Consider the following 25,613-nt stretch of genomic DNA (forward strand, 5'->3'; position numbering starts at 1 on the left):
ATGAGAACCGTTTCTTTTTCCGGAAGTAGCGAAGGATTTCAAGCATTCAAGGCTGCATGAACACGCGCTGCCGGCACCGGAAACGTGGGTGGACGAGCATAGAGAGGAATAAAATATAAAATATAATGAAAATAAGCGTAAAACTGAAATAGAATGAACAACTTACCCGGCAAGAGAAGTTCGGTACGCGCTCGGCGGCGTTTCCAGGCGTTCGAACGCGCGAAATTCAAACTGTAAGACAGGTGTTCAGCCGGTGGCAACGTTTCCCATCGATATAGTGTAAAGAAAAAAAAAAACCATCGTATCCTCTGTACATTTACAAAAAGGCGAACGAAGCAATTGAATGAACAAAAGTTTTCGTTCCGTCCGTTTGAACTCGATCCTTGTTTCGTTTCTCAATTGTCTTTATTACAAATCCATCGTGTAAAAAAATACATTCCCTGATCGTCCTATACTGACTAGTTAGACAAGCACCTTGTTTCCTCATCTTCGAAACTGTTCTCTTTCTTTCTTTCTTTCTTTCCATTCGTTCTCTGTGCCGCAGAATAATACTCGTACACAGATGGAATGCACGCGAAAACGAACCGCGGATATCTCGGATGATATGCTATTTTATACATATACTATACTTTGAAACGCGGGGTACACGCAACAACGATCAACAACAACAACAACAATAACAACGGGCAAGTCGCCGAGGACCGCTACAAACGTGTCCGAGACGGATTCTCGTCGTCGGAAGTACTCGATACGCGAGTACAATTCAACGGCGGCCATATTTCACGGGGGAGTGTGGGTACAGGACGTCTCGGACTCGGATCGGGATCCCGAAAGCTTCTAATCGCTGGACAGCGGATCTGTATGCAAAATAAACATTTTCCACCGGAATTGCTTGTAAATGTTCTCCCAACAGTTTAAATTAATTTAAATCGCACATTTTTGTCACAAATGCACCAAACCCGCTGTCTACTAATCACCAGTCTGCGGATGTTTATGCAATTTTTTATTTTCAGAGACAAATTTTAAGAAAGCGTAACCAAATAAAATTCTACTTTTAAAAATAAATAAAAATCGTACTGAATCCTGTTGAATTTAATACTCCAGCATTTTTTGTAAATTCTTACAACGATTTTACTGGTTTGAATTGCACATTTTTGTCACAAATTCATCAAATCCGCTGTCTACTAATCACTATACTGCGGATGTTTAAAATCCTATTTTCATTTGTAATAGCATTTATATTTATAATAAATAAAAATCGTACTAAATTCCGTCGAATTTAACACCTCAGCATTTTCTGAATATGTTTATCAGCCATGAATGCATAAAGATCCGCAATCTAATAATATCACACAGTTACAATCCAATGTTGCATTCGAACTTTTCGGGTGCTCAAACTTTATAAACTTTCTGGATTCCGATCCGATCCGAGGTTCGAATATCTGCACACCTCCAATATTGAATTATTAGAATTCTAATCGGACCACCGCGTTCCATTACTCAGCTTTGTCTTTTGTATGTTTGTATTTTCGGAAATATTGCAGTTTACGAGAGACTGCGCTCGCGACGTTCAGCTCGTTGACAATAGAGATAAACGAGGGAAACAGGATACACCTCGTCCGTATCGCATACAAAACGCATCCTCGTTTCTTTTTGTCGCTCTTATCCGTTCTCTCTCTCTCTCTCTCTCTCTCTCTCTCTCTCTCTCTCTCTCTCTCTCTCTCTCTTTTTCTATACGTACGCAGGTTTATTTATTTATAAAACGACTTACAAACTAAACAGAATCGTCGCAGCTTTTCGTATATTTACAGGTACACAGACAGGGACGCTCTCACCTGTCCACCCGGGCGTGCAAGTACAATTTATACCTGTGCCGTTCCGCGGACTTCGAGTATAAAAAATTCAAAGAATTGTCAAAACGTTGTTTAACCTTCCGTCGAGCGCAACTGCACATCATTTCTTAATGTTATAACGCCTTGAGTCTTAAACGTTCTTGTAGTCGATTATAAATAGTGCAACAGTCATAGAAAACAGCGTAACATATCGTCTTTTTTCAATGAAAAATCTTGTACAGGGTGTCTCTAGATTGGTGGAGATTCGTTACAAAAATGGACAAAATAGTCTTTCACAAGTCTCAAAGGAGCCACGTGCCTTATGTGAATCGTTCTCCTAGAGAACGACTCTAAAGTTTCGCAAATTATTTTATTTCAAACGTCTACAGGGTGTCCCAAGATCGTGTAAACGTGGAGGTGATGATTTTCTACGTGAGAAAATGCAGAAAAAATTCTTTTCGTTTGTCTCCTCCGTTCCGAGAAATTTGAGTTTGAACAGAATGTTAAGGTCAATTTTGCGATCAATTTTGTAACAGATTTTGAAACTCCCTGTACATACTGCTTTCAGAATGCAAAGAGCATGATATCGTTGTAAGTAGACTGCAGATTTTATGCATTTCTGACAGAAATCGGTGGACGTAATTTAAAACAGTAAAACGTAAAAACATTAAGACAAGTTACTAAGAATATGTTATCCTCGATTTATTAAAATTGTTGGAAACAGAAAGAAAATTTTATGACTTCTGTGTCGTGCAATTGATGAAGACAATTTTTATTTTGCATAAAGATCCGCAGTCTAATTAGAAGATTAAAAAAATTCAATAAGCTAAGAGAAATGCCGATGGTTAGCTTGTTGTTAGTACTTTCGCATTCAATTTGTGTTTTATCATTTTCTTTTTACACATCGCGCTCGACAGAAGGTTAAAATCGCAATTCGCAGTATTTCCTCCGTAACGTCGCGTTTCTTAGCAACGAGCTTGCAAAGATATGCAGTAAAGTCGCGATCTAGGACCCATCGCCTGTTCCGAGCAGGGACAGAGATCGTGCAGGGAAACTATTTTTTATAAAAGGTATCAGATTACGCTGCTCGAGCTCTTGGCCCCTCGCGGGGACGCCCCCCAGTGAAAGGGGTAGGCAAAGGGACAACGATCGTGGAGATCCTCAGGGACCTAGATCGCGACTTTACTGTATTTCCTCCGTAACGTCACGCTTCTTACCAACGAGCATCGCGACATTACGGGGGAGGAAACGCGCCTAAATCGAGGAGGTTCTCTCTATCTAAATATTTTACAAAAATCGTGCATTAAAAAAAGAACGTGTACCAATGAAGACTGACAGAAATAATGGCAACGAACGTGTTAATCGAGAATGCAAATGCACAGAATGGTAAGATTCGATTCCGGGAATCTTTGAGAAAATGAAAACGTGGGATAACGATTAAAACAATACTGTCTTCGGAGACGAGTTTTGTATACGTCTATTATACCCCGGTTGGCAGGTTGAAGCACGTCCACTCAGCTTTGTCGGTCAAACTCTTTTTCTCGAACGAAATTCGGAAATGTGGCTGTCACAATTTCCGAACGAAATTGCAATTGCATAAGATCCATCGGATGCTTCTAGACGGAGAGTGAGGTAGATAGATAGATAGAGAAAGAGAGGAAGTTGCTCTCGCGAATCGAGAGGATATGTGGGAATCTCGATGAGATTCTATAAGAAATTATATATCACAGCGAATGAGAGACAGAGATATAGGTAGAGGTGGAAAAAAGAAGATTGAAAGAGATACGCCCCTGGCACAGTAAATATTCGACCAAAATTGTGGAAAGCGTATATCGTTGAAAGAATGATTTCAATGTATATCGAGCATCAAAAATTCTATCATGTTGGAGATTCATTTTTTACCACGTTGCTGAAGAATCGTAAAATACAATGATCATTTTCAATCCGTTAGAAATATGAAGTTTATGTTGGAGATTCATTGTTTACCACATTTTTGGAGAATCATAAAATACAATGAATATTTTCAATCCGTTAGAAATATTACAAGAGCAGATTTGATACTACGATGACCTAATACAGACCAAAAATTCTATTATTTCGAAGATTCATTTTTTACCACATTTTTGAAGAATCATAAAAATACAATGATCAATTTCAATCTGTTAGAAATATTACAAGAGCAGATTCGATACTATGATGCAATTTTTAATACATTTTTGAAGAATTAAAATACAATGATCATTTTCAATCCGTTAGAAATATTACAAGAGCAGATTCGATACTATGATGCAATTTTTACAACACTTTTGAAGAATCATAAAGCACAATGATCATTTTTTCAATCCTTTATAAACATCACAAGAGCAGATTTTCAATGTCGAAGATTCTTTTCTTATATTTTTGAAGAATCATAAAACACAATGATCATTTTCAATCTGTTACAAATATTATAAAAGCAGAATCGATACTATGATGCTGAATTGAATAAAAATATTGAACAAATGATTCGGAAGAATGCTCGAATAAAGCAGGCAAATGATTCGATCTCGAATATAATACTTGTTGCCAGAGACAATAGAAGATGGACAGAGGAGAAAAAGACAGTACAAGATAGAGAAAGAGAGGCAGACAGACAGTCAGACAGACAGACAGACAGACAGACATATGCGTACGATGATCATATACAGCGACACTGAAATGGACAAATGGATGGATCGATGGACCAGATGGATGGAGTTTCGTGTGGTGTGGCCAGGTCATGAAATGAAGAACAACAGAATGCATTTAATGAGCGATTGTTTATTATGCTCTTATGGTCACTTGTCATACAGGTAACGATGCTTTCTCATGAGTGAAAATAGTTAATATATTATGTTCTGTTTTGTATTCTTTTTTCTTTTTCTCTGCTTATCTCTGTTTAGTATTCTGTTTGTCCTTATTTAAACGACTGTTTCTCTCCGTCAAACTTTTTCCGTTTATCGTTTTACTTTTTTCATATATTTTTTCCCCTCGTATAATAAGAGTGTGTACGTGTGTGTATGTGTATGTGTGTTTTTTCTTAATCCTCCTCTCCGTGTCGTTTATAATTATTTAACATTGAAATGGAATAATCTTTGACGATGAATAAGAATTAACAATTCGAGAATGCGGGATGCAACTAAACGTGGTTCAGAGAGTGTGAAAAGTAAAACCGCGTCTCCACCGTAATCTTTAGTTTAACTTAGTGTTTTCTCTGTGCTCTTATCGTGTTCGTTTTCCCTTTCTTTCTTCTTTTCGAAACTCCTAATCGTTACTTTTTACACGAGTCCCCGGAATTCTCGAAATTCTTCGGGAACGAACGAACAAAAAAAACGAGAAAACAAATTGACAAAAATGCTCCTCCGACAAACTAATTCTCCCGCAGTATATATACATGCATACGCCTCATCGATAGCGGTATATATGTATACATATATGTATTAATAGTGCCCAAGGAGGTCACTCGGTCAGGGCAGGGGTGGGGGGAGGGGCGTGCGTGTGTGTGTGACCCTATTCCGAAACGTGTCTCTGCGAAAAATCGGTCTTTTTGCAGTCGGTTTCAACCTTTTGCACTCGAATGGTCGCTGCTAAACGCGTCGCTAAAAATTATACCATATTATTGTTTTATATCAGCGAATTTTGTTTTAACCCTCGAACAGTTCACCCCGTGGCACTGATTTATGCGAACACGAGGTTTCTTTAGCTTCTTCGTGGCCACCTGAAATGTCTTCGTCGTTCTCAACAAAATGCGAAAATATTTGAAATTAAAGTTGTAGGATTTCGAGCGATTCGATCATAATACGGTAACAGCATTTTTTGGATAAGTCTTTTTTAGACCGAACGACTTGTTTTCTTATACTTGATTCTGATAACTAGACTGCGGATCTTTGTGCATTTATGGCTTCCAAAAATTTGCAAAAAATACTAGAAAATCCTGTGAAATTCTATTTACAAAGACTACTACTTTTACTTTTTTTATTTCCTAGAATAATTGAAAATTGCTTACACATCCGCAGTCCATTCGTAAGTAAACAGCGGATCTTTATGCGAAATGAACATTTTCTATTTGGTTTGCGACAAACTGAAGCGAAATGAAAATATATTTTCCTTCTTAATGTGTTTAATGGGTTGGAAATATTTTAACAGTGTTTGTCAATTCGTCGAATGTTTTTACATCATATCTTCAACAAAATTAGAATACAAGCTGCCAGCTTGATTTGATTGTTTGATAATATTTGAATAAATGTTGGAAAAAAGAGATTGAGAAATCGTGGGATGATTATGGACAATTCCAGCAGCCAAATTGGAAAACAATTGCCCCATTTAAATTTAAAACATTAGAAAACACAGGATATTTTGGTCAGATTCGATTTACACGTTCTCTACGTTCGAAAAAATTAATGAGTACCATTTTCAATGCATAATATAATAAATAAACGCATACAATCCGCTGCCTATTCAAAACGTTCGTAACTGGACTGTGGATTTTTCCGTGAAATCAAAATAGTCCGACTTCAAATGACAATTTGAAACATTTTCGCGGATTGTTTGAATCACTCCGAAGCATCTCGGCGGGTTTCTAGGAAGATGTTAGATGAGGAAACATTTATACCATTTGAGGGTTAATGAATGGTTTAAAAACTGGTGGTATGAGTAAATGCGCTGAATTTTATTTGTCCTAACTTAGAAGATATACGCGAGAATGAAGTGTCTAAGTAGATTCTGAAATCGAAATGGCGTCGAGTGCAAAGGGCTCGAAACGGTTTGACAAAAGCGAACCCGAACCAACTCGAAAGGAAAAGAAGAAGAAAAATGCGGGGAGAAGAGAAAGAAAAGCGAGAGCGGGTCTTTAAAAATTGTTTCACGATCAAGTAGACCAATCAATCAAAGCAGAACACGATCAATTTTGTACAGATCTTCGTGGTTTCGTGATTGTCCATCGCGTCGACACGGAACGGGAATGATCGCACGCTTTTCCACACAGTTCTCCGTGCCGACTCGATTTCGAATCGCGGAACGTCTCTCTTCCTTTTTCTTTTCTTTCTCGCCGATCACTCGGTGCGGCTCGCTGTGGTCCACGAAATCAAACCCCCGCCTTGCAATCTTCTTCATTTATCAGAGAAAACATAGGAGACGTGTTTGTACGTCGAGCTGTAGTCAAATGGTTTTGCTGTTTAGAAATTCCACAATCTAGCCACAGCTTCTTTTGTGATCAAATTCGATTAACGCTAGGTTTACGGAGCTCCAGAGATAACTGTTTCACATTATTTCATAAACACAACAAGAACGCGTGTCTATGCAAATTTTTGGCCATTTTTCCAATGATATATACCCGAAGAAATAAATTTGGTAAATAATTCAGGGAAGAACGAAAACTGGTCGTTACACAAGTCCGTTCTCTCGTGGGATAGATAAATATTTCATATTTCTCATTTCACAATTATTGAAACTATGAAGTTCGTTACATAAAAATTGATTCGAATAGATTTTTTTACTCGAGCACATATTGTGATAGAAATCGCGCAGAATCGAAATAAATAGAGCCTTGTAATTTTTCTAAAGCTAAAACATTTTGGTAGGTTAGGCAAATTAAGAATGTTAGAACCCGTCATTTTCACGGGTCCCGTAAACCTAGTGTTAAAAGTTGGCACTTTCTGAAGAGATTAGAAAGGTGGCGACATTTTGTTAATAACATTTTCAGGCTGCTAGTTTCGCAGGCAACTTGTTAGATGCGAGGCAAGGGGTTAGATCTCTTCGTTCTTCTGCACGCAAGCACGTTTTCATCATGAACCATGCAACAGCGAGCTGTTCAATCGTTTCGCACAGACCTGCCGCGATTTTTCACAACGCTGGTACAGATTATTTATAACTTAACGATAAGAGCGAAGATCGTATCGTCGATCGAAAGCAAGAGGGTCTCTGCGAACAAACACATTTCTCTCTCTCTCTCTCTCTCTCTCTCTCTCTCTCTCTCTCTCTCTCGCTTTCGCTGCGTATTAGGTCGTCCCATAATTTTTCCGAACGATTTTCACGTCTTTGTACACGAGTGTCTCCTTAATCCTGTTTTAGTGACGATCACAGTAACGTTTCATGTTTTTTGGCTTGCAGCCCGGTAAATAAGCGTAACCGTTTGCTTCGAATATACATATATATATATATGTATTAATATATATCGATTATATATGGCGATGGTGAATCAATAGAAATGTGCGGTATGCAACATGGCTGATGAGTGGGGGGGGGGGAGAATGTTCAATACTGCTTTTTTTTGTTGTTTTGTTTTTTTCTGGTCGAATGTGGAACGTGATTTATAAAGATTTATCGTCGCGAGAACGACGAAGTCCCGACGACGTTTTTTTTTTCTTTTTAAAGACACAGATTATACAACAGCGAATTCAACTAGATAATACGTTTATTTGAGCAGAGTTCAGCGTCGACGTTTTATCTTCTTCTTTTTTTTTCTTTTGTTTTGCCTTCTCCGAGAAACAGTGTTCGAGAAGCGTGGCTTAGTCGAGAGAACGGTTGAAAAAGAAACGAAATGGAAGAATCCTCTCCCCACGACTAGTTTTGTAGTCGCCGGTTTTACTATTCGATTCGACTGATTTTTAACCTGTTGACCGGGCACGACGAGCGAACGCTCGTCCCTGCAAGTTCGATGACAGACTTGATCCACCCATTCATACCTTGCAACTTCTTTTCGAGTGATCTTAGTCGCTGTGAAATTAAGCGAACTCGGTCGTACCGGACTGAGCAACTTTCTGCGAACATACGTTTCGTAAATATGTCCGCGGTTGCAAGGAAAAACACCGCAAACGAGCTTCACAGTATAGGATTGACGTATAACGCAATTCCACTTATAATTAGACTCCGGATGTTTATGCAAAATAAAAAGTTCGCGCATCAATTGCAAGACACAGGTATTAAATATAAAATGTTCTTCATTAATAATTTATATGTGATGAGAATCATATATTAACACTCTCGAAGTCTTCCAATATTTCCACTGTTTTAAATTGCACTTGCTCATTTTTGAACGCATCAAATCCGGAGTCTACTTATAATAAATCTCGAAAGTGAAAGTATGTGAGATGCGGCGTTCTTCCTGACAGTCACAAACGCGTGCCTGTAATCAGGAAAGCGATCTAAGTCAAAATTGAACAGAAATGAGCAGTTATGTTGGAAATGAAAAATCCTTGAAATGTCTCGAGACAAGAAATATATATGACTTGGACCACTTTCCGAATTACGGGCACACACGATTCAAAGAGAAAGCTTCGCTCTTACTGAACAGAATACAAGGTTCTTCGAGTTGGGACAGCAAGAAGCTGCTCAGTCCTCCGAGTTAGGCCAGCAGGTGTGAATGAGCGACCAGGTCGAAGTTCGCCGTGATTTTATGGGATGACCTACTATACACACGCGTACACATGCGTCGGGAAGCATTGTTAACGCATTCGCTGCCCGGAGTTCGCAAAGTTAAACAAATCCTGTTCACTGTCTCGCAGATATTCGAGGGAATCGTGGCTTTAGTCGATCGGTTGGGACGACCGACGAATGCGTTAAGAATTTAACCCTTAGCACTCGGATGGTGCCTCAGAGTCGCCACTAGAAACTGCTATACGATTAGGTTATGGATAGACTGCGGATGTTTATGCAATTTTCAATGTTTGTAGAGAAATTTGAGGAAAGTGGTCGAAAATATATAAAGATCGTGCCAAACTCTGTCGAATTTGACACTCTAGCGTTTCTTGAACACTTTTGTAAACCATAAATCCATAAAGATCCGCAGTCTAGCTATGAAATATATGTATTTCTATCTAATCAATTACTAAACATTCAAGTATTGTACGAGTCGTTATATCAATGTCATACCCATCAAATTCAAAAAAGATCATAGAGAATGGAAATATTCTATGTCGAACGAATGTTTGATTTTCCAGTTGGAATAGCTCCGAGTGCAAAGGGTTAATGATCATCGTTCTCGCGGTGACGCAACCGGGGAATTAGGGGGCGAGGTGCGGGTTCGCTGTTGAACAGAAAACGAGAGTATAACGCAGCGTTCCGCGCCTCGATTTACAATAGAACAACGCAGTTCGCCGAAGGAAATCGTGAGAATAGAGGGACAGAGGATATAGTTCTCTGTAACTGTGTTATCATTGGACTGCGGATCTTTACGCATCTGTAGCAAAATCGAGTAGACGAGGTTCAAAATTGTCGAATAATTTCCAAAATTCAAGATGTCGATAACATGATTCCGTTGAAATCATCAAGGGAAGAAATAACTATCAATTTACTTCTTGCAATCGATGCAGACAATTTTTATTTTGCATAAAGATCCCCAGATTATCATAGTTTTCTCTTGTCGATTTTTTTTTGCTAAGCGTTCGCTGCCGCTTGGGATTCCTTACTCTCTCTCTCTCTCTTTCTCTCTCGAGCGACACAGAGCAATTTCTCTCATTTCCGGCGAATCTATAATCGCGACATGCAAACACGGACGACGATTATAAAGGGACATGATTCGTGTTCCTTACGGGATGATTGCTAAAATCGCGCGCGGGATGAATCCTCCGAACAATTAACAGAGCCGCACGACAGTGAATCGTTATCTCCGTCGAGAGAATCCTTACTCGTCTAGAATGTGTGTATGGTATTTAATGATAGTTAATGTATATCTTTCGTTCGTGTGTGTCTGTCTATATATACATATATATAATCATTTTTTTTGTTTTATATGTATATATATACATATATATCTCTCTCTCTCATCTCTCGAAAGAACAATGCGCTACTCCCTCCCGTTTGCTGTACTCAACTTAACGATTAATCAAATATATATATTTATATATATAGAGTCTCAATTAAATCTAAAATTCCTTGTTGAACCGTTCTCGAATGCTGAATCGCAATACCCTTTTCGGAGGCGAGACCCCTCGGAATATATTATATCTCTCTTTTCTCTCTATATATATAGAATCTATGTATATATTAAAAAATACAATTTTGCTCGCTGCTCTTTTTATGCACCGTTCGACTTTATACCCCGGTTTAATTGTTTATATCCTGACGAAACGAATAACAGAAAAACAGATCGATCCGACCGTGTCCCGCAAACGCGCGTCTACGATTGGCTCGGGCTTCTTTTTTTTCATTTGTTCTCTCTCGTGTGAACCATGGGATAATCACGCGGAACAACGGAATTCCACCGTCGAGCGACGTCGGAGAATTTTGTTATTTTCACCGCGATCCTGACCACGCGCTCGTTTGTCGGACAATTCGATTTAGTCGACATTTAAACCTTGAACCCTTTCGTTCCTTCGATCGACTATAATTTGTTCAGCGTTCCATCTAACGAGCAACTATAGTCACTTGAACTCAGCGTTCACCGAAGGTTAATCATAGTCGACAAACGTCCAGCGTTCCCTGTGTCTCGGAGCTGACTATGATCACCTGGTGTTCAGTGTTCGCTGTATCGCAAGGTGGTTATAGTCATTCAACGTCCAGCGTTCACTGTACTCAAAAGCTTCTAGTCGTTCAACGTCCAGCGTTCACCGTGTATCGAACGTGTCCGTAATCATTTAGTGACTATAGAAAATGATGTTCTTAATCGTTGGTGAACGATTTGCAAGTAGCTTTGCAACTATAGCCACTCTTGAAGTGCAGCATCAACTGTATCCCATAAACGAATTATAGTCGTCTAATGTTCAATGCTTGCGGTAAAGATGTTCAGCCGTGTTAAATACTCGAATCGAACAGTTAGAAAGCGTGTTTCTTTGTAATTTTGGTCGTAATATATTAACCCCTTGCCGTATTTTCACGAGCCAGACTCGTTATGAAGGTCTTTAACAAAGTCTAACAAATATGAATGTCACGCGTTTCATTTTAGATGAAATAAAATTTGATTTGTTCGTAATCAATGTGTAAGCATTCAAATAAATGTAGCCATACGAAAAGTATACATTTTCTCTTCTCTTCTATTTTTGTGCATAAAGAGGATTTAATTCCTGTAACTGTAAAGAAAATGGTACGGCAAGGGTTAATAGACAGCGGATGTCAATTTGACACAAAATGTAAATATATTTTCTTTTTTAATATGTTTAATAGGTGTATTTAAATTCTTTCAATGTTTTCGCTATTTTTAATTATACCTACTCATCGTTGTCGCTGTCTATATATTAACCCCTTGCCCTACACAGCGCTCGGATTTACTTACTCGCAACGGCCGAGCTTCGAAGGCTACGCCCCCTCGATCCGGCCACGCGTCTCACTCCCCGTGGCGGCCCTAGCAGTGTTGGGATATTGGGCGGGTTGACGCGCATGCGCGAGGATTCTAGCGCCAGTGAAGTACAAAGTTGGGGTACCTTGGTCACCCCGCATAATTTCGCAAAATTTCTTTTTTATGGAAAGGTCCCAGATGCGCAGGGTTTTTTTGGGGGAAGAGCAATTACAGTTGTTCGGCATGGTTTAACGATGTTTTGAAGCATTTCGGTTTTTGTTTCCTGCATTTGGTCGCGCATGCGCGTGAAACCGTTGCGAGTAAAAGTAAATCCGAACGCCGCCCTACAATATCGTGACAGACTCGCGATGAACGTTCAGAACAGAGTCTAATGTACGTTATTAATTTCCTTTAAGCCGAGATGAAATTCTATTTTGGTTTTATTGACGTCTAGCTATTGGAGAACACGTAGGCATATAGTAGACATCAATTTTTTTCTCAGTTCTGATCACTAAAACCGTAAAACAAATCGTAAAGCAAGGGGTTCATTTAGCAGACTCAAAATATAAGAAAATAGTTGTGTAGCTTGGAGGTTGACTGTCGGAACGAAAGGGTTAATAATTGGAGCAAAATCGTGTGGCCCTGAGCTCGTTGTTCGCGCACAACTATTGGGTCGGAACGAAACTTCGTAGCGTTTACGAATTGAAATTCCAAGATGAAATTCAGATATTTATTCACAGGCAAGCAATAACAGAATGGAAAATGCGTTATTGAATGAATCTCTCTCAATTTTATCATTGAATTTTAATTTAAAAACTCTACGAACTTTCGTTCCAACCCGATAAACGAATCGAGGAAAATTTTGATTTGTTGTGAAAACGGTTTCCGAGTGTTCGTAAGAAGAAGAAGCGAAGTAAAAACGGTAAATTTTGAGTACAGAGAAAAGAAAACAAAGTCCCGTCGACGAGTTTCAGCGCAAGCCAACGAAACTGGCTGTGTCACCCCATCGATTACGCCAATTTATGGAGTATTTATAAAAGATCCTCGCGACCTATATCTGAGTCATGGGACCGTGAACGCGTTGGGATGAAAATACTGTTCTATTTGATCTCGTCGTGCCGAAACGAACGGTGCCAGATTTTGCTCCAACGACAGCAGACTATGCGGCGCGGCCGTGTTGCGCAACTATAGCGCGCTATAGCTTGGAGGAGCGAGAGCGTGTCAGCGTTTCAAGGCCACGCGTGACGCAACCCCCGCGGAGCGTCGCTCGGCGGGAAATTCAAACGGAGAAATAGCCGAGGAAACGAAAAACGGGAACAACGCGGTACGCGCGCGCACGGTCGTCTCTCGTGCACCTCTTCTTATCATTATTTTACTTTATAGCCAAAGGAATGTAAGGTACAATACTTGATCGTATATTCCCATCATCAGCGACGAACGAGCCCTCCCGTAATATACGTGGTACCTATCTCTTTCTCTCAGTTTCCTGTCACTGTCCCCTAAACACTGTGTTTCACTTTTATTCTTCTCGCAGCCAGCTGCTCTCGATAATTCGAAATATTCGTGGAAGATAATGCTATTCATCCGCGTCTCCCCGGGCATCAATTAATCGAGGCCGGGGGAGGGGCTTAATTAACGAAGGTAAAGCACAACGCGCGGCACTGCGTTTCGCGGTGAGAAACTCCTTCGAATCGTATCTTTTTAAATTCTTCCTTATCGTATCATTTTCTTTATTTTTTTTTTTTGTGATTTTGTTTTCATTTGCGTGTAATAGGCATGCAACATTTCGCGTTATACAACTGTGTAATGTGGTGTTTTCTTTTATCCCCCGGGTTTCTGTGTGTGTTGTTTCGTGTAACAATGTGTGCGCGTGTGTGATGATGCCGAGCCGAGTCGAATGAACATGAATGTGCACAAAATGTACGCTCACCAATGTGTGACCGCACGATAATAACTCTTTCTCTCTCTCTCTCTCTCTCTCTCTCTCTCTCTCTCTCTCTCTCGCTCGTAAGTTTCGCGACTTAGCGATTTATTAGTCTACTTATACTCAACAAGGTACTTAATAGTTTTCTTTCCACTCTTTCCCCCTCCAGTGAATCCCCGAGCTGCTCTACGCTGCTACTTTTTCTATCCGTCTCTTGAACAACAACGATCCTCGTTAAATTATTCTCCGTTCAACTTGTTTACTTTACTTTTATTTGTTTATCCGTTTTCATTATCATCTTTTTTTGTTTGTTTGTTTTGTTACTTCTTTATAGCGATTTCTCAATCTATACATTATATACGCTTACCCAAAATAATATACCGCGTGTTATTAACAGTCTAAACTCTAGAAGTCTCACTTCCAATAAAATAACGTTGTTACGCACAGTTTTTTGTACAACCCTCTTAATTTATCCCAAGTCGATCGAACGTGTTCTCTCTCTCTCTATCTCTTTGTTTCTCTTATCCGTACTCCAAAATCTCCTCGATTTTTCTCTCGACGTCTCTATGCATTGCTATTTTGTATACGCGTTCCACACGTTTCTCGCTCTCCTGGTTTCACGTGCGCAAATATTTCCCAAATATTTTCTTATGCAACTTACAGCGGACCTGTTCGCGCCTAAATCGGCGATAATACTTCCTCGGTGAACACACTATGCGCTGGAATCGAGCAAAGTCAGGATATATCCTCTCTCTCTCTGTCTCTCTCTCTTAGACAAAAATAAAAGTTTCTTCTCGTTTCACGCTTCGTCTCTACGATAGATAAATTTCTGTCTCTCTGTTTGTCTTTCGCCTTATATAGTTCTCTCTCTCTCTCTCTCTTTCTCTGTTATACAAAAAATATTTACAGCCAAGTGTTTCGTCCCTGTTCGCTTGGTTTTTGTGCTCATTCTCTCAGGGGCTTTGCAAATCACGGTTCCTCCGACACGGATTTCCAGTTTTCTAAGGCGAAGTGAGCTGCGAACGCTCTTTTCGGATGTTTTTAGTGGTTCATTTGGTTGGTACACCCTGTATAGTTGATGCTTCAGCTAACAGAAACGATTATTGTAGTCTGTCATCCGAGACAGTTGAATTCGAAGTTTCTAAATAACCTTTAAAAGTAACATTTAATTCACGAACCAATGAGTTGTTCGAGTTATCGTTCAACAATGAAGTTATTGAGCATCTTTTAAATGGACGAGTTGAATTCGAAGTTTGTAAATGACCTTTACAAGTGAAGCAATTTAATTCATGGATCAACGAGTTGTTTGAGAAAATGTGATATAACGATTTCTGTTTGTGTTGTCGTTCAACAATGAAGTTATTGAGCACCTTTTAAATGAATAAGTTGAATTCGAAGTTTAGACCTTTAAAAGCGAAGAGATTTCATTTTTCGAGAAAGAGCAATTTAATTCACGAATCAACGCGTCGTTTGAGAAAATGTGACCTAACAATTTCTGTTTGTGTTATCGTTCAACAACGAAGTTATTGAGCATCTTCTAAATGGAATGACGAACGGGTAGCTGAAGTATCAACAGGAGAAATTTGATTTTCAGAGTCTGTGAACAGTATGCAAAATGGCAACGCACAAAACTGCGGCATGCACGCGCGTGTTATCAATGGAAACATCCGGCGAGCAAGTTCAGTGATTAAGACGATTTGTTTGCTTTTTTCCCCGCAACAAAAGCCTTCTGCTCTGCTCCTTCTCTCATATTCCACTCTTCCCTCTCTTTCTGTCTCCCTTGTCTCTCTCTCTCTCTCTACGTATAGTTATTAAATTCTGTTCTATTGTCGATTCGACGCGATCGATCACTATGGTTACTCCGTTTCCGTCTGTGTTACAATATTTCTCTCCTCCGCGGCGTTATCTATTTCGGTTATTCTCTTAACGTATTAATGCTTCTTAAAGAATAGAACGTCAACGATTTTTTTGTTTCCTCGTGAATCCCTTTTTCTTTTCTTTCCTAGGAATTTTTTCTAGACAGTTTGATTATGAAGCGAACGATTTGCGAAGAGTGGCAGTAACGAAAGGAATCGCTCGAGAATTCGTGAAGCGACTGAACAGGTGTCCGCGTCTCGAGAATCTTCGAAAGAAAAGCGTGTCGAAGACGTTTGATCGTTTATAGGCCTTGAACACAGCCATTGCTTTTATCATTCTTCGCCTTTGTCCCGTTCCTGACTGATGGATTGCTCGTTTGCTGCAACAGTGACCCAGAAATCACGATTTTTACGAATACCAGATCAAATAGTCCAAATTAGTTTCTTAACTTTCATATCAAAATGTAACAATTCTTTCACAAGATGTACTGTTTAATGAATAACGCGTGTACAACGATAAAGGAAAGGAATATATTAGACTGCGAATGTTTATACAAATTCTCATTTTTAGAATTCCACTTCCTGCAGAAATAATTCTTCTGGGAACAAGATAATCAAGAGTTGCATGGAATTTGATTGAACTTCTTGCAATTTTCTCGGGAAATGATTACAAAATAATTGCATTGCGGGTTTGATGGATTCGCGATTAGATTGAGTCGGGGAACTGCGAAACTCTGAAGACGTTGCAAGAAATTGTTGAAATTATTGAGAGAAAAAATCCAATTTCGTTCGATTTCGACGTGTTACGATTGATTTAGAGAATTTCTATTATGCATAAAGATCGACAAGTCTAATGTTACAATTGATGGTGAATTGAATTACAAAATAATTGCATTGTGGGTTTGATGGATTCGCGATTAGATTGAGTCGGGGAACTGCGAAACTCTGAAGACGTTGCAAGAAATTGTTGAAATTATTGAGAGAAAAAATCCAATTTGGTTCGTTTTCAACGTGTTACGATTGATTTGGAGACAATCTAGTTCTACAATTAATAGGTGAATTAAATTCGTTTTTCTTTTTGAATCCTATTCGATTATCGTGGGCGAATCGCACTGTTGCAGGGAGCAAGCAACACGGTTGCGAAACCAGCGGTTCGACTTCAAGAGAAAAAGAGCAAGCACAGATCCTTCTATCGCTATAGTGATCAAGAAGTCGCCCTTGTATCATCGATTTCGTCCTTGTTTCACAGAGAATCCCATCGATCGTGCGTTCCGTAAAGAAGAAGTTCAGCTCGAGAGAACCTAGAGCGATTTTTCCTTTTTTTCTTGCTTTCTTTTAGTTGTGGGTGGTTGTTATAGTCATTATCATCTACGCGTATATATGTATTATATATATATATCTCTCGTTTTCCCTTTCGTTTCCCTTAAATTCCTCTGCAGATGTGAAAACAATTCTTTGTACACTGGCGAGAAAAAACCTAAATAAGCAATATACAGGTGGTGTGTACGTTCTCATAATACTTCGTAACGATTCTGTGTACCGGGTGTCCCAATCGAACTAAATCTTCAATTTCTCACTTCCTGTCAACTCCGTCGATTGAAAATGTTCGAGAGAAAACATTATTATGCTCCGAGGGGCAAATATTGTGGCAAGTAAAATATTTCTCTCAAGGTCATGGTTTTTGTGATTTCAAGGTCATGGATATTTTCTTTAACGGAACTACACGAATTCAGTGACCTTCGTGTGACCTCGAGTATTATAAATAATGTGAGAACTGCACGTGTAGATATTAATTTTTAAAAAAGTATAAACAGGTCAGAACATTCATTATAGGAATTAATGGACATCGTGATGAGCATTCCTTACGATAGAAGCACCTTTTGTTAACGATTTTTTTGGTCTACCAGTTGTTTCTTAATTATGTCGATTTTTATTTGTTTTTGGTATTCAAGATCAAACGAAGGTAAAAACGAACTATCGATGAGCTTGAAATCTTGAGAAATGTGACCATCGTAAAAATTGTTTGTTTACTACAACTTGTTCGTTTATAACGTATTGTTTGACCCCTTCGAATTCAATAATCGTTTCCTCCGAAATTTGTTGCTATTGTCAATAACAAATGAGATAATTAGGGTGAAGTCAAGTTAGGCGGGACACCCTGCATACATATCTGGACCTCAGAGTGTATTAAATCCACTTTCGAAAAGAAAAGAAAATTTTGCGTCACTTTCACATCGAATCTCTCCACTCTTTCCCACGACAAAATTGATTTCACTCGAAGTCGTTTATATTTCTTAATAATATAAAAATCATATCCAGTCCAATTTATTCTTTATTTCATAAACCAACAATATTCGATACACATTTTCACTTTTAAGTAATAAAATAATGTATATATATATGTATATACATGTATATATTAATTTTTTTACTCCCTAATATTAGAAAAGTAAGACTTCATACACTCGATTCCAGGTTCCAGACATATATATTTCCATTAATATATATGTAATGTAAAATAAAACGTATATACTCCGACGTTATCCGACAAAACAACCTGCATCGTATCGCAGAATATACACATCTTTAACAACACGTTTCTACCATCAAAAACGTCAACAAGTGTGGCTGATGGATTATCAATATGGCACTAAAGTGATCGGGTGGAGTTTGTGTGTCGTGTGAATGTAGTACGAAAACAAAAACAATTAATTATTCCCCCCCCCCCTCCTCGTTATTTCCCAATAATTGCTCTCTTCCCAACGAAATAGTATCTCTCTCTTTCTATTCAACTCTCTTCACCACCCCCTCCCCCAAATACTTAATTACGTTAATGATAAATTCTGTCGTGTCACTCGTTTCCCCGTGTGTGGTTTTATCCCCCCTCTCTCTCTCTCTTCAACCGCGTGTCTACCCTCTAAACCCCGAAATATAATTTTTGTGTAATTCGCGCGCTATACAGGTAAAATGGAGTCTATGCGAAGTGGAGTGAATGGATGATGGAACATGAATTATACGATGTAGCCTAGCACACACAGCCAAGTAACGCGGCACGCGGACCGCCACGCCACGTGGCGACGCGCGTGCCAAAAATTCAATTACAGTTACTGTTTAACAATAGTCATATTAGAATCGAGGCGAGTCAATGCAATTCCTGCAGTTCTTTCTTCTTCCCTCTTCCTTATTTCTTATATATTCTGCTTCCCCCCTCTTTCCCTGATCTTTACAATACACGTACAACAGGACGGAACTACTTCCATCCCTACCTACAGAATTTATTCTACAGAGAAATTCTTCCGACAAGAGTCGGATAGTTACAATTTTTGCTCTGCGAGCGTTAAATCATTCAGAGTTACGCCAACTCTTGTCCAAAGTATTTTTCAGCGAAGCTATTGCTCGCGTAGTAATCGAAGCGGTTCCAGTTCTCACCCTGCGCGTGTAGGATATATAATATACATGTATATTATACATATACATATAGCAAAACAATCTGCATCTCCACGCGCGAGAAGTGTGTAATTGATTCTCCTTCTTCACTCATGTCTCTCCTCGCAGTGAATATCTTTCTTTCTTTCTCTCTCTCTCTCTCTCTCTCTCTGTCGATTCGATTAATTGGATTAAAATGTTGAACCTGTAATGACGACTTTTTTTTCGTTTAACCGTTAATAAGAGATTTAAGACACTATCTACACATCTACACCTATTTTTAATCGTGTACACCTAACCCGCGGCCGCGAACACCACTTTCTCTATCTCTCCTGCCTCGCATGTGACCGTTTTTCTCCCTCTTTCACTTTAGCCTTTTCGTTTCGTCTTATACTCCTTAAAGAGAAAAATGAGCGAATGAAAGAAAACGTATCCTCGAAACTGTACAAAAAAAAACAAAAGCGTCGTATGAAACAAGATCCTTCTCTCTAAGCATTGTGTTTCCTTGGCGACTGCCCTGGCTTAATTAGACTAACAGCGTGTGGTATATCCTCTCGTTAAACAACTCGTAGGTAACATTGACTGGCCAACCAATACTGTTTTGCCACTTGCATAGAGGTATTTTGTGTATCCTTTCTCTCTCTCTTTTTCTTGTTCCTCTTCCTCGTCTTCCGCTTGTTAGATTCTTTTCTCTCTGATATAATCGTTCGACGAGCAATTCTGTCGAAACCCCGAATGACTCTATGAAGAGACTCAAAAGGGTGGATCTTGCTGGTTTTTTTCAATTTTCTGATCCGGCGTACGAGCGACAAACATTCTTCTAATCAGCATTCACTTTTGCAACGAATGAACACTTATAATATGTATTGTTAAAGATCTTTCGAGATACTAAACATTGTACAGACATTGTATAAACTGCTAAAAGGAAATATACTTATGTTAGCTGATCGCTATGGCTTGTACATGTATCTTCTTAGTTCTTGCCATAAACCACAAGGAGACTGTAGGCGCGTTCCAGGTGTAACGCGTGTCCCAATATCGTTTGTGATTTTTGCATAACGAATGCATCCGTCGTTACTCGAATCTTGCTGCGTCTCCTTGCGTCTCCGGTGAATTATCGTACGTCATCGTGTCACTTCTCCTGCGCAAATAAATTCTCGAATTTTACACACTATATCAATGTATCGTGGCATTTTTTTTTTTGTTCACGTACTGGCAGCTGACGAACGTATCCCTCTCCCTCGACTCCATCACAGCTAGTCTTATATAAGTAATCTGTTCTACTAAGGAATGTGTTTACTGAGAAAACCGTAACCTAGTCTAATTATCGTGTGCTACCTACAAGTTGTTTGGCATAGAGATTTACTTTGCAAGATATAGCGTGTTTCTTTTTTTCGTTTTCTTTATCAATGTGCACGTTACGATTTGATATATTCGTACAATATACCCTAATCGAATGAAGAGAATGGCTTCGATTTCAATAATAAAGGAAATGAGATAACAATTATAACAAAAAGAAAATAAAGAAGAAGAAGAAAGAAAACAAATGTTTCGCAGTGAAAATAATTCTTACGATGAGGCTGACAATATTAGAGATATCGTGGGTATTAAATGATGGGACGCGAGAAATGTTAATCTACTAACCTAGGACTCTTTACATCGAATGAAACGAGAATGTTTTGCTGCTTGTAAAGAAGCAAAAGAAGAAGAGGAGAGATTTAAGGGAAGAAAATATGTGATACGAGATAAAAATCTAGTCGTCTCCTTTGAAGCGGTGCAATAAGATCGAATGTTTGGTTTCTCTTTGTCTAGCGACAAAGCAGAAAACATAAAAATTGTCGAGAGTTGAAGCGAATATAATGCAAGTTCTCCTTTCGTTTTGATCTACTCCGTAATGTATAAATTTTCGGTACGCCAAGTATCGATGAGCGTGACGAACGACAAAGAGCTTATATGAAACGACGCACTGAATGAACAAAGATATAAAATCTTTTGATAAGTCTTCGCATGTCTGGGAAAAATCATTCGGTGCAGCACACGTGACCGATTTCTAGTCGGGCCCGTGCGAGTTTTCTTTTGCAAAAGGTAGAAATAGAAAGAAAGCGGCAATAAGATAACAAGATCGACGATACCCAATGGATCATAGATTTAATGTGATGATGCGAGTTAACTAACGAAGAAATCATTGTACCTTCAATCAAGGTAAGAGAAATATTATGCTGCCATTAGAGTGTTAAATAGCGCGACGGCTATATCGAGATAAATCAATTTATATAAATTAAGTTAATTATATTATATATTTATATATAATATGCGACGCTCGTAACATGTTCTATTAAAATTCCTCGAATAGATCTATCTACAGCAACCTAACAATAGTTTGCATCTTTATCGTTAAATCTGTGACTTCCCGATTGCCTCTCGGCAAAACACACAGTGAAGTTCCATCGATAATAGTTCACATAGAATTTATGGATAAACTTAAAACCATGTTTCACGTTCGCGGACGCAAAAATATTTTGTCAACAATGTTTATAATATCATTCCATTCCATGTGTATACATATATATATATATATATATATACATATACAGGCTCATACATATATGTATAATACATGTATACATATGCTTGCAATTCAGACGTACGAATTCCTTTTTTTCACGATATTGTAATCTTCAAACCATTTGTGTGTGTAGATACACAGATATATATATATATATATGTATATATATATATGCTTCTTTATATACATATATATTTGTATATTTTTTATAGCTGTAATATATACATAACATATATATATATGTATATATATATATTTACTCTTCTCGCTCGCTCGCTCTCTCTCTCTCTCTCTCTCTCTTTCTCTCTGTAATATATTATTACTCATGTTATGCGATATTTATAAATATACAAGTTATTATTTTAAAGAGCGGTGAGCCAGCGCCCCCAGCTTATATGAATTGTACTCATTGTACACTTATATATTTCATTTGACGCTACAGCTAACGTTCTTTTACAATTTATTTTAACTAAACCCATTATTGATTACCGCCTATCCCTTATATATCACCCCTTCCTAATATACCTACCCCCCAAAGAACGAAAATAATGATCCGAAATCGTTATTTAGTTATGTTGTTTTTTTTGTTTTGTTGTTATTCGAATAGATGGTAAATCATCCTTCTCCTCCTCCTCCTCCTCTCTTTCTCTCTCTCTCTCTCTCTCGCCTTGCAAATGGAGTTAGAAGCTGTACTTATTATCGACGATTATCATCAACGGAAACAAGAAAGTTGTTTTTTTTTCTCTTCGCTATCTAAAAAGTTCATCCTCTACCTAATGATTTGATTCAATGTCAAGGTGCGATCGTTTAACGATTCGGTTGGCTTAAATAGAATCCCATATATATATACTATATATATATATGTGTGTGTATGTATGTATAAAGCAGCATCATACAGAACCCAAGGATGTATGACACGACTGCTGATCCATGGCGGACACTTCATGCAAGAGTAAACGCGTGTAATAAAATAATCTCAATCTTCAAGCTTCACTTAAGGTACTTAATCATTGCGCACCGAAAACAATGAAACGTTTTGTCGATGTTGCGATAAAAATTTTCAGTTTTCCTGTGTTCGCATCGATAAATATCTATATATTACTTTAAAATAAAAAAAAAACAGAAAGAAAGAAAAAAAAGATTATGGTAAAACGTTTTGGAAAAACGAGAAACGAATGTGTTACTTGGGAAGAAAGACACTCGATGATTAATAAACTCTATTTGCAAAACACGTATGTATAATATATAAATATAAATATTCTCTCAACAGTGACGATAAAAACTTGTATCCGTGCAACTATAACATAAGGGAATGACGAAAAAAACAAGGTCCTATGTCGCAGCGTTTTGCGATCAGCAAAACCGTCGACGAATCTGTGTAAAACTCTCTGTGTGTATGAAACTTCGAATTGTATTCAACTGATGTACCTTGAAACTAAAAATAATTAGACGAAATTATGGTTTTTCGTGTACGAAGTGTGTCTGGTGTAGTGTGACGTTCTGTTAATAATGGAAAACACTATTCTCGCTAGAGAACGTCTCCTTCGAATGATGAAATCGAATGTGTACGGTTTTTACTCTTTTTTTCCTTGTCCTCCTAGCAATCCTAAACCAGAATTGAAAACGTTTCCGTTTCCTAAGGCGTACGATAAGAAAAGTGAACGAGACTCGAACGCTAACACATTTCTCCGTGTACGTGTGAATAATCTAAACGCTATTAAAGATATAGATGGGATGAAGAAGATTACTTTTGAGAAAACAAAAGACTTTGGGATCGAGAATAAAAACTTGGCAATATAAGGTATTATGTTACTCATATCTCGCTGGACCAGCCAGCATCGTAAATATATAAATATATGTTTATATACGCAGAATAGATCTCCCTTTATATGTATATTCATCTTTCCAGCCAAGTTATTTCTTCTGCATTCGTTAAATGTAAGATCTTTGGTTTTGCCAAGGTGTTTGCTCTCTCCGGTACTTTAAGAAGCGTTGTTCGAAACATGTACGTTCCAACCAACAAGAGTAAAGGCCGCTCCTAAACAGTCTAATCATTTCATAGTTCAAGGAACAGTTCAATACAATAACGTGTTCGCGGAATCCTTATTTTTCTGTTTTCACTTTATAAAAACGAATGTTTTAAGTAGACATACACGGGATGCTAATTCTTCCGGATATATTTCAAGTCGTTCAATTGTGAGTTCTGTATGACCTTTGTAAACTAAGAGAGTGTGTCTCGAGTTAGATTATGCTTTCATGCATGTCGAAAAGAAAAATATATATGTACATCTAATATATACATATGTAAGTATATGTACGAGTAATATAGATTTTTCTTTTCTCCTCCACAAAAAACGAAACAATTACACCCAATGTCTAACACATCTCCGACTCGATCATCCAAGAACAATAATATTATGGCCGAGATCGCGCCATAATGATCTCTAACGTAACAATAGATTTTTGTTTTTCTCTCATGCCGTCGTATCTCTTCTTCAATATGCTATACCATATAACTAGATATATTATGTGACTCTGATGTGGTACGTGTTTGTGTTATTCGTGATAAAGCCCCGTAACGTGGTGTATCACAGAACAATTGTAGTAGTTATTATATATACATATATATACATATATATGTATATATATATATAACATATAATATTCATATACCGTAATAATCTTAAAAGATAGATAAATGTTTTCTGACGAGCCATGATGGATGCATGAAACGGTGATGTGACGAATGCAAGCGCTATAGTGATGTAGCGATTAGATGAGAACGGGTGGTAGGTGGTAGTGGTAATATTTTTTTTTCTGTTGTTGTCGGGCGAGTGTTTCAAAGAAGGGAGAAAAAAGAGAGCTACCGCGGCATCGTCGTCGTCGTCATCGTCTCAAGACGACGCGAATAGGTGAATGACGGAGCTCAATAATGGGGATGAACAGAAGTTGTGTACTTGAAATCAATGGATCATACTGGCGAGGGCATTCTGGCGTGCACGTTTCGCCTCCTCTTCGCTGATCCTCTGCTCAATCAAATATTGAGCAGTGTCGATCGCGTTCGGATAACCCGTGATAGTCACTATGCGGTTCCTGGTACCAGGAGCGAACATGCCCTTCTTAGAGATTTGTATGTTGGCGCCACTTAGGTGCTGAATCTCAATGAGGGCACGACCACCGGGTCCCAGAATAGCTCCGACTATAACCTCTGCAATTTCCATGTCTACTTTCTTGGTTTCCTTGCTGTTGGCGTCTACCTGTGTAGGACTCTTACTTACAAGTGACAACTGGTTCGTGCCCAGCCCGAACGAATTGTTGTTCAGATGAATCGCGCTGGCCGCTGTGTTGTTTTGTCGGAACGGATCGAACGGCTCGTATCTGTCCAGCGTGTTGCGCGGTGTCGGTGACGTTGATCCAAGTGCTGGAACCGTTCCGATTGGCCCGAACACACCGCCGTTGTTGTTCGAACCGTTCGCCGTTGTGGTGCTGTCCATCGGGTTCCCAAGGTAACTCATGCTGGATGGCATCCCGATCGTCATCCCGAGGATGTTGTACTTGGCCAGTGTCGCGAAGGCTGACAGAATCTCCGTGGCTGCGGGTTCCACAAAACCCATAGTCCGTAAATTTAACTTTATGTGTTCCAACAGCTGCGTTCTTACTGGTGCGGTGCCCGCTGTGATCGCAGCCTCCAAGTCCAAGTTCAAATTGAGGCCAGCACCGTTCAAAAGGCTCACTGTGAACCAACATTAGCGACCACGTGATAATAAACCTATCCGCTGAA

General features: G+C 38.7%; 1 protein-coding gene across 3 annotated transcripts in view; it reads right to left on the minus strand.

Annotated features, from left to right (window-relative positions):
- Positions 1–4,611: 4,611 nt before the first annotated feature.
- Pasilla (RNA-binding protein Nova-1-like protein passilla) overlaps positions 4,612–25,613 on the minus strand; it is a 28,469-nt gene continuing 7,467 nt past the window's right edge. For all 3 annotated transcript variants that reach the window (XM_076427276.1, XM_076427275.1, XM_076427277.1), the window contains exon 5: positions 4,612–25,565. In XM_076427276.1, the coding sequence (XP_076283391.1) occupies positions 24,796–25,565 (770 nt within the window). In that variant the 3' untranslated portion in view covers positions 4,612–24,795. The remainder of the gene's footprint in view (positions 25,566–25,613) is intronic.

This window comes from Lasioglossum baleicum, chromosome 7 (genome assembly GCF_051020765.1).
Source record: "Lasioglossum baleicum chromosome 7, iyLasBale1, whole genome shotgun sequence".
Taxonomy (NCBI): Eukaryota; Metazoa; Arthropoda; class Insecta; order Hymenoptera; family Halictidae; genus Lasioglossum; species Lasioglossum baleicum.